Source organism: Alligator sinensis, unplaced genomic scaffold (assembly GCF_000455745.1).
Source record: "Alligator sinensis unplaced genomic scaffold, ASM45574v1 scaffold1156_1, whole genome shotgun sequence".
Lineage (NCBI taxonomy): Eukaryota > Metazoa > Chordata > Crocodylia > Alligatoridae > Alligator > Alligator sinensis.
Genome location: NW_005842296.1, coordinates 1556634 through 1567413, shown reverse-complemented (window position 1 = coordinate 1567413; position 10780 = coordinate 1556634). Strand labels below are relative to the sequence as shown.

Sequence of the window (10780 nt, the reverse complement as noted above, 5' to 3'; positions counted from 1 at the left end):
ATCAGATTCATCTCCATCACCGTGCCCTTAGATCCCATCCTCGTCGCCATGTCTCGGACGGCCACAGCCGACTCGAGTTACGTTAGAAATTGGTCGTACGTTAGGGCGGGCTGGTGAATGGAGAGGCAGACACAGCTTATTGGTTGTAAAAACTTTACTCACGCCGCTTGCAATCACGACGCAGGTGGTCCGGTCGTCGGAACAACCACACGAGTTGTTCCAGCTTCCGCAATTCGAAGCCGGCGGGGAAAGGGGTACGTCGGGGGTGCGCTCGGTGACGGGAAGAAAGATCGATAGGTGATCAGTCTATCGATCGGCAGCCGCAAGTCAGATAACTTCAGAGACACTCTGCAGCGTGCTCAAAGCTCTTCGACTTGGGCGGAAGTCGCGCGGAATTTTAAACGGCCAGCAAGCCAATTACTAGCCGCCACGTGTGAATAATTTAGCACTGGCCAATAGCGGGGCACAAATTTACATTCGAATAGCGGGAACTCTTTGCACCGTGCATTTCTGTGCTGCAAAGAAGAAATGCATCCTGCAAGGAAACTGCAAATTGGCGGGAACTCTCTCCTGCACGCGGGTTCTCAATTGCAGCAGAACACTCTGCCGTGCAAAGGAGCTCTCATGTGGCCAGGAAATTCCATAGTGCCGAGGCACAAAAATCACTGGGTTGTGACACGGGCAAGGCCGTGACGTGCGCAATGTGGGTGCTGGAGAAGGAGGCCCGCTAAAGCACCCATTACTTTTGTGGGGTCACCCTGCATTTGTAGCCTGTGCCCTAAGGCAGGGGTGGCCAACCTATGGCATAGGTCCCACAAGTAGCGTGGGCAGCCTCCATGTGTGGCACGTGGCTGATTGGGGAGGAGACAGGCAACACAGTGGCAGATAGGGCAGGGAGCAGAAAGCAGACCAGGCAGGGAAAGGGAAAGTGGCACTTGGAGAGAGTGCGGGGCTAATTTGTGGCATGCCTACCAAAAATTAAGGCCCCTAGAGAGACAATATACACTACGGGCTCAGTAACATCTCACCCATATGCACTGTACAGATAAGCCTAGAATAGACAGGCCTTTGACTGGCATTTGGTAATATGTCCGAACACCTCTGCTGATGCAGAAGGAGAAGTAATCCACACCAATAGCAGGTTCACAGCCTATTATTTTCACCAGTGGAACAAGGCAGGGCTGGAGGGGAAGGAAGAGTTTACCTGAATTCCTTCCCTGGGTTGCTCTAGGGCCAGCGTAGCCACCGACCGACTGTCCTCACCTCAAAGAAACTTGACAGCCGTTACACTACTAGTGCCCTGCCACCACTACTCATCATGCTGATCAACTCTTGTCTCGCCATTTCCTTGCACTTTGCCATCTGTCTGCAATCGTGTTGTCTCTTGCCTTAGGCTGTAAATTCTTTCGGGCAGTAACCACCTTTTGTTCTGTATTTGTACAGTACCTAGCACACGGGGACCTTTGTCCATAACCACCTGTAACAACCTATTATTATACAAATAATAATGTTTAAAAGACTAGCAAAACAAGAGAACCCAGTAGTCAGTAATTAAAGATTTTTTTTTTGTGAAAATCGAGTTGGTCTAATAAAAGATACCACCTCTGCCACGAGTCCTGATTGCTTTTTCCTTTAGTTTAGACCAATACGGATACAACCTAGATACCTGTAGTCACTACAGCACTGCACCTGGTTTGCCTGTCCAATGTAACAGAAATTACACTGAGAGATTTTAGACAAATGTATTTCTGATCACAGCGCTACTGTGTTTGGGTCTCTCCACCTTTCCTCCTCACATTTTGACACCAGGTTATTGCATTCCTGTCTCGATAGGCAGATCTGCCATAACTGGAAACACCACTTTCCAAACAAGACTAGATCATTTTGGCCAACTGAACTAACCTTAGGGGCCATGACAATGTGTGGCCTTTCACTACCATAGGGGATGGCACATTCTCCTTTTTTAATATTCTGGCAGAAACAGAAAAAGGTCTGTAAATCATGCACAAGATGCCCCAGTTCCTGAATGCAGCCCTTTGGTCCCAGCTGCAAAAAGTTACGTCTGAAATGCCAAGGAGGGGGGCACATTTGGAAAGCTGTAAACTCCTGGAAGCAACACGGAGAAGGGAGGGTCGTAACGTGGAGAAGTGAAGGCATGCTGAAGCCAAGTGAAGGGGGGCAGGAGACTTCCAGGCAGACCCCCCTCCTCCTCCCCCCACCCCCGATTAAATCACTCCCCCTTTAATAAAACCCCGGGGTCAGTACCTAGTTCTGCTACAACTGCTGCACAGGCTGAGAGCACGAACTTGCTGGCTCGGGGCCATCTCTCTGAAAGAGGCAAACTCTTCTCTTCCTCTGGGGGTAACATTCAGCAGGGAGCACCCAGGCTAACACCCCCCCACCAAAGAAATGACCCCCCACACACGCACTCTAGTAGCAACAGGGCAGCCACCTTCTGCAGTGTCTGCGAGCCCCGCTTCTGGGGGTCATTTTAATGCTCCAGAAGCAGAAGCCCCACTCGGCTGCCAGGGTGCGATCACAAAGCGTGCTACCGGGTCTGCTCAGTGGCAAGCACTGGCCTCCAAAGGAGATTTCTGGGAAGTGTAGTTTTCCATATGCCGTCCACCAGCTCCTCCTCTCACCCTGTCCAGGCACAGCATTGCCAATTCATGCTGTTAGCGGGCATTACGCTCACCCCAAGCCTATAAGAAACCGTGGGATTTGTATAACGATCCATTTTGGAATCTTTTTATTTGCCTTCTGGAACCAAACAGCACTAGCTGAGGCCTTGTAATGACTTGTTCGCTGTCTGGGTCAGGCACACACAGGAATTTGTAAGAAAACGCCACTTTCTTTTGTCCTTGGGACAAGGTATTCAGCAGATTTGTTGGAATCTGATGGGGCTACACTGTGGCCTCAGACTTCAACCTCTGAGCTGACAGCTGTGCACCTTAGCACCCACACCACGCCAGCCCCCAAGCAGACCACGGGTATGACACAAACGCAGAAAAAGAGGATACCTTCATGCACACAGCCTAGTCGTGAAGACTATTTTGTTTTTCCGAAGTGAAAGCAGATTCTCATGACTCCAGAAGCTGCAGCTTCAATCAACATCCCAGACATGATGAGCTTGCTGATAAAGCCACAAGAGTTGGGAAGACTCAGAAGAGGACAAAACTGAGATCTGAAAATTAGTTAACAATAAAACACTGGGTCTATATTGGCCTTTACTTCTATAGGTCTGAAAGCGTTTAACACAGATGGGTGAACCTTCCGGTTCTTATTTTAAAGGTGGGGAAATAAGGCATGGAGACAATGAGTAAATTGTCCAAGATTACTGTGACAGACTATGACTTGGTTTTAATATTTTGGGTTTAAATGTGTTTATGTTAGCGTGATGTTAAATGCCTGTTTCCCGGAATAGCTTGCACCCTGGGCAGGAGAGGTTAATCGTGCTTGGAGACGGAGTTGTGGAGATTTGCCTAAATATTCAAGTCAGGGTTATAGGCCATCAAGCAGCCCATGCTGATGCATCAAGTGAACTCCAGGCAAACACCTGAAGGCACTCTGCTGTTTCTGGTGCCAGGGGGGAAACTCTTGAGACAAGAAGACAGTGCACAAGGAGAAGGTCCTGAGAAGGGAGCCCCCTGAGACATGAGGAGAGAGGCAGGAGGGGAGTGAGCTGAGACAACAGCCGGGGTGCTTTTTCCTGAGAGGCTGCTCTGGCTTTATGCAGGAGGACTCTGCCTGCTGCTCTGCTGTGGACCAGTAACACTTGGTTTGTTTTAGGAAGAGCAGCCTAAATTTACCTGAATTTAAATGCCAAAATTGTCAAAATTGTGCCTACAGCATCAGAGGGCAGGAAACTAGAGTTTTTGTCTAAAATCTGATTATATGTACTATTTGCATGAAGCAAATAAAATGATAATTCAATAAAAAAAGGCAGGTCTAATGAAAGTTCCCTGTATAATTACATGAGTCAATCCACATTGCTTCACGTTGGAAAATTAAACATATCATTTCATTAGGACCAGAAAACTACAATGTGAAATAAGGTTTTATTTAATTATCTGTGCTTTTTTTTCCCCGTATGACAAAAATGGTGCGCTGGAGTCATATTTCACATTGGACTGAGCTGAGCCGGGATCGAGACAGGCTGTCGAGGGCATCGAGGTTTCCAGGGCAATGGAAGATAGGGCATTCTGTCCCTATGTGGTTTGTGGTCTGTGAGGGGCACCGCATTCACAAATGGTACTTGGTGTCAGGCCCATTTGATGCATGTTATGGCAGAAGTGGCCATAGGCAGTTAGGAGTCCACTGAGGTGGACCCAGGATTGTCTACCCACATCAAAGCTGGGAGGTCTCGTAGAGGGGTTTGGGATGAATGTTTAGAGTCTGCAGTTCTGAGGCCCATTGTTCTTCCCATAGTTGCGCAGCCCAGTCCTCTGGGGAAAAACTTTTGGAAAGAGAGCACAGGTGGTGCAGGTGGGCAATGAGTGGTGTCCTACATTGGAGGTGCTGCCCAATTGGAGGGTCTGAGTAGATGCGTAGATGTAGGTAGCAATTATGGTTTAGTTCAGCACGGCGAAGGAAGTGAAGGCATTACTGCTCATGACGGATGTCAGGGGGAGCAATACTGCTGATAAGTGGGAGCTGTGATGTAAGGGTAGAATGGATGCAGCCAGATATGACTCTCATGTTATTGTTGAGTGCCCTGTCGACTTTGTGAGTGTGGGTATTTCTGCACCACACTGGGGTACAGTATTCAGCTGTTGAGTATGCCAGTGCCAGGGTGAATGCCCAAAGTACAGTGGGGTTAATTCCCCATCTGAGGCCAGCTAATTGATGGAGCAGGTTGTTGTGAGCTTGTACTTTGGCTGCCAGTTGGGTTAGGTGTGTCTTGTAGGTGAGGGTGCGGTCCAGGGTGATTTCAAGATACTTTGGCTGGCTTTCAAAAGGGATGGAGTTTGTTCCCATTCAATGTTGTTTATTATCTGTGCTGAATGAAATGTAAAAGATAAGCCAAAAGCAGACTAGCTCTGCTTCAAAGCTAACCAGGACTTTCTCATGCTAACTAGTGATAGCATGAGAAAGGCCTGCTTTAAACACATGCAGCCCTGGTCTCTGTTCCACCATACTGGTTTTACATAGGTGCAGCTCAACTGAAATTCTTTGCGGATGTTGGTTTCTATTCAACAGAATAATGGTTTATTTCATAAAACTAAAACTGAAGTAAGAAAGTGGAGACTCAGGCTCACAAGTTGCAACTTGGTCATTTCCACTGAACAGGAGTTTTAACACATGAGGAATTACAAATGTTCTTGATGCCTTAGGAAATACCTGGCAAGTTGGAATTCCTTGATTAATAAAGAATAACATTTTGGATCAAGGAATCCAAAAGATTCCTTGATTAATAAAGAATAAAATCAGCAGTCACATGGGCAAATATGATCTGCTGAGGACGAGTCAGTATGGCTTTTCTAAAGGTAATTACTGCCTCACCAATCTGCTGGAGTTCTTTGAGGGTGTTAACAAGCGTGGGGACAAGGGGGATCCAGTTGACATAATATATTTGAACTTTCAAAAAGTTTCAGCAAGGTCCCTCACCAAAGGCCATGGGATTGGAGGGAAGATTCTGTTATGGACTGAGAGCTGGTTAAAAGGTAGACCTGTTATGGGGTCCAGATGAAGCCCAGAGAGAGGGGCTTGGTGCATAAGACCTATTGTGGGGTTCAGGCCTGCCCAGAGACAGAGGCTGAGAGCTTAAGAGACCTGCTGAGCATCCTGAGAGCACAGATCTGTGTGAGTGAGTGAGGACTGGTAGGCTGGAGACCTTACTCCTATAGACTCTCGCTGGCCTGCTAGCAGGGCCAGGGCCCAGAGAGGGGCCAGAGGCAGCCGCAGTGGGAGACTGCAGGAGCCAGAGGGGCCCAGAGCTCTCAACTGGCCCGAGATGGGCCAGGGCCTGGGAGAAGCCAAAGGTACAGGTGTAGCCACAGCCAGAGGAAGGGGTCAGATAAACTGAGGCCCAGAATGAGGACGGCTGAGACAGGACCATCAGATATAGAAAAGCGGTCTGAGAGAGTGCCGAGACCAGGGGTCTACATGACAGCCAGTGAGATCAGGGCTCAGAAAGAGAGGGAGCTGGGGTCAGGGGAGCCCAAAAGAGTGACATCAGTAAGGGGCCAAGGAGCTCATAGCTAGGGTTGTTTGCCAGGGACAGCATGGCTCTGGGGACAAGGCCAGGGCCTAAGCTGGTCCTGGATATGACCAAAAACTGCATCCTACTGGGGCTTGGGATCACAGTGGTGGGACTGCTTATGGCCAAGCAGCCCCTAGAAAGTGCTACCAGGGCCAAACCCCACAGAAGGCCAAGCAAAGTTACCAAGGGATCTGGCAGCCCAGAGGGGAGTCAAGCGAAGGGCCGAGGGATCTGGCAGCCCAGGCAGTAGCTGAGTGAGGGACCGAGGGGCCTGGAAACTCAAATGGGGCTGTGGGAGGGACTGAGCAGTCTGAAGGCCCAAAGAGGGCTGTGTGGGAGACCGAGGATCTGAGTGCCCGGAGGAGGGCTGCATGAGTGTAAACATCTGACAGCAAGAACATTTATTATAATGCCATCTGTGAGGCATGGGGCATGGTGTATGGAGGGGATGGAGCCACACAATTAGCCCATAAGGAAAAGAACCACAGCTATCAGGTGGTCACTAGAGCAAGACCAGGTCTGGAAAGCCCTGGGGCAGCCTCTCTCTTATGACTATAAACGACTTCAAGATATGGCAAGCAAGTGAAAGGGAGGCTTCCCAGAGTGAAAAGACAAAAAGGGAATTTTTGCCCCCCTAGGGGCTTACAACTGCCCCTAGGGATGCTACACATCAAGTTTGCTGATGATACCATATTATTCCTGGTAGTCAAATCACAAGCCAACAGAGGAGCTGCAGAAAGATTTCACCAAGCTAAATATGGGCAAAAAAGTGGCAGGTGAACTTTTTAGACAAATGGAAGGTAAGTCCTGAACTAGACGTTATGACTCAAGAATAGATCTTGGAGCCTCTTCAGACAGTTCTCTAAAAACATCAGCTCAATGTGCAGCAGAGGCCAAAGAAGCTAATAATGTTGGGCATCATTAAGGAAGGGATTCAAAACAAAATGGAGAGCTTCACCACGTAATGGAAATGACTTTCAAAGAAGCATTGGATGCACTGTCAAGATGCTCAAGGAGGATTGATTTGTTTTATGAGTCTGCAGAGATGTACATTTAATTCTAATGATGACAGGACTAAAGAAACAGCGTTTGATCATTTGGACCTAGTTTGCTATGCTTTTAAAACACATAGTGTATATATGAATACACCATGATCCAGAGGATCTTTGGTTACTCTGTGCGTAGCAACCATTGATCCTCTGGATCATGGTGTATGCTCAAGATGTCTACAACCATCACACCAAGACCTTTGACCTATATGCCTAGACTAGAGTATGGAGGAGTGGAGGCTGCCCAAGACCTACCATCTTTCTTTTAGACCATTGAGACAGAATCCAAAGGCCAGACCAAATCCAGATGTTCAGTGCCTCGATGGCTGTAGCTTCTGCCAGAGAAGACCAGATAAAAACTGCTGCTGACTGCCTAATGCCTCATCAAGGGCGCGTTTCCGTCAGGGTGCTCTTAGCTTTTTTCTAGGGTGGATTCAACTTGCCGCACTCAACCCGCTCCCCCACAGACACATTATGGGGTGTGAGGCTGTGACTGTCCAACTCCCTATGTCTGGGCTGCTCAGGGCTTCCCCTGGAATGAAAAAATCTCCTGGGGAAAAAGAGGACAAACGAGCGCCCTCTTAATTTAGTGCTTGGGCTGGTTCCTCCCTTGCCCCGCCTTGATAACACTCCTGGAAATTACATTATTACTTTAAGCAAAGAATTTGGGAATCCACTTTGTCCGACCTGCTGTAACTCGTGCTGTACTGTGCAGTGACATTCTGCACTTCCAGAGCACATCAAGGTGTGCTACTGTTAACATCTCTGCTCGCACACCGAGGAGGGTTGGTGTTATAGGGTTAATTTGCTAGGTTTTCAGTTACCATGGTGATGGGTGCAGCCAAAGCGCCTATGTAGAATTTCTGTTCTTCAGAATCCACACTTGCAAAAGTGCAGTTTCAAGTGTCTACGGTCATTTTTAGCCTTGGAAAATAAACTTAAGCTGATTTATACCATGCTTATCTGGCAAAAAATGTTCTCTTCTCATGGGGTCATTGGGAAAAACAGATTGAGAGAAGAATGCTTTCTTTCGGACAGCTTGTGGATTTGGAAGCCAGACTTGTTAGTGTCTGCAGGGGTCAGTGAAAACAGCTGAGGCTTAATTCTTCTGAAATTCTGCAGGAAACTGCTTCCCTGGTAAGGACCCCTCATTTATTTTCTTTTCATGGCAGGGATGAATAGCGTGACACTTTGGATTTTGTCCGAGGCTGGTCTGATAAAAGCCTGCGCATGGAGGAAGGGAGGTTTGTCCTCGCTCAGAATGGAAGAGCAGCGTTGAGATCTCTTGGAGCGGGAGCACTGCCAAAGGGGCGTCAGAAGTCAGCCCAGCTCGGCCAGGCTCCCAGATAGAAGGTAATCTCAATTACAGGATGTGCCAGAACAACCATAGACCAGCTCGATGGCCTTGACCTCAGAAATAATGCTGTAACCCCAGGGACTTTGTACCAGAAATATTTTACCAGCTATAGAGCTGTACCAGCACAAGGCCCGAGCTCTGAATAACTGTTGTTTTGTAAAAACATAAGCTTAGCAGACACCAGAGGCCAAATCCTACAGGCTTTACACAGGCCATTCCCCCTGGGGAGAGTCAGTAGCAGAATTATTTGTGTAACGGGCTGTGGGATTCATGGGCTTTCATCAGTGGGCTTTCAACCTTTTTTTCATTTGCAGATCCCTAAAAATTTTCAAACGGAGGTGCAGACCCTTTTGAATTGCAATTACCATTGATCACAGTCATCTTTTGCAGACCCCTTAGACACAGCCTGCAGACCCCCAGGGGTCTGCGGACCACAGGTTGAAAACTACTGGTCTAGTCTGTCCTGACCAGCCTACATTCGCCACCTCCTTAGGGCGCACCCTGTGCACCTTCTCCGCAGCCTCATCCTCCCTTTGAGAGGAAGCACAGTTGTGGTATTACCAGGGCACAGATGATTGCTTAGGATTTGTCCCGTGGTGACAGCTAGAATGAACTCCCGATACGGGATTCGAGTGTGACCCCTGACTGCTCAGAGCTGCCGTGTATTATTCGGGCCCCCTGCAGTGCACCTGGTGTACCATGGCTAGGAGAGGGCAAGGCAGGATGCTCTTGACCTGGCAAACCCCTGGGGTGCCACCCATTTGGTTCCCTATAGCCATGCAGATGAATGGTTAAGCAAAGGGATGTTTCTCTAGGGCTGGCAGGAGAGGGAAGTGTTGTAAATGCTGTGGGTGCCAGTGACTTAAGATGTCACATCTGAGATAAAACAATGGTTCCTGGTTTGGGCCCCAAGGTATCCAGTACAAGGTTAGAGCTCGTGAGACCTAAGGGAGGGAAGATACACATTGTTTTTTTGCCTAAATTCAGTGCTTGGTGTCTCTTCTCTGGGGCTCCTCTGCACAACTCCTATTGCCTGACAGTTCCCAACTCTATTTTTTTCTTTACCAGTGCTTTCCTGCATTGGGAGCAGAGGGCAGAGCCCCGGTCTTGCTCCAAAGGCTGTGCTCTCTTTACTGGGGCACTGAATCTCACTCTCTTTTTATCTTTTGGCCCCGTGGCTCCTTTACACTTGACAGCCATAGGGGCAAGGGAGATACTTTTGCCCATACCTAACTGTGGCCTGGTAGTTAGGACCCTGTTGGGAAGCAGGCAATGCAACTTCACACCCCCTCTGCTGATGGTGGCGGCAAGGTGTTCATCTACCCTCCTCTTAAAGACCCCCAGGGTAGGAGCCAGCACCACTTCTCTTGGAAGTTGGTTCCAGATCCTAGCTGCCCTGACTGTGAAGTAGCGCCTCCTGATGTCTAGTCTGAATCTACCCTCTGCCAGCTTTCCAGTAAAGCCTACCCATATACAACCCATATACAACCTGGGTCTCTAATTGCTTGGGCAAGTGCCTTAACCACTAGGCTCTTGGCCTGTAAGGTACATGGGCTCTCCCGACATCAGCCACTAATCATGATTTCTCTGAGACTCAAGATTAGCAGACGTCTAGGGAATGGAAGCATTTCCAGGTGGATCAAAATCGCAGCAGAGTGTAAGGAGAGGTGGAGGCCTTGGCGGAACTGTTCTGAGCATGCTCAAAAGGCCGAAATGGAGACATCCTAGTGACTTGGTGGCTGTTGTGCAGGGTGAATTATGATTGTATTTAGTGAATTTAATGCTTAAAAGATGTGTGAGCATCTCTGGGAGGTAAATTAGTATTTGGCTCCTAAGGTCTACACACATCAGATCACAAACATGACTGAACAACCCTCCTGTGCAAAATTTTTGTTAGGAAGCAGCTAGAGTTACCCAAGAGGAAAAGCACATAAAACCCTTCCATCTGTTCATCATGTTAACCACTGCTACTAACAGAGGCCATCTCACTGTGCTGGCAAGAGAGGAACATAACAAAATCTGGTCTACATGACATCTCTCTTGATTGCTGCCTGTGGGCACTGTATTTTTAGAGCTCTTTATATATATATATATCTATATATACACACACACTAAAGATCATGAGCAAATCTAGGATTTTGGAAAGGAGGGGTACAGACAGGTTTTGACTCG

The 10780-nt window shown here is 48.2% G+C and overlaps 1 protein-coding gene across 2 annotated transcripts in view; it reads right to left on the bottom strand.

Annotated features, from left to right (window-relative positions):
- Window positions 1-2555, bottom strand: part of SLC25A27 (solute carrier family 25 member 27) — a 31961-nt gene extending 29406 nt beyond the window's left edge. For both annotated transcript variants that reach the window (XM_006028218.3, XM_025209591.1), the window contains exon 1: window positions 2266-2555. In XM_006028218.3, the coding sequence (XP_006028280.1) occupies window positions 2266-2368 (103 nt within the window). In that variant the 5' untranslated portion in view covers window positions 2369-2555. The remainder of the gene's footprint in view (window positions 1-2265) is intronic.
- Between the last annotated feature and the right edge of the window lie 8225 nt (window positions 2556-10780).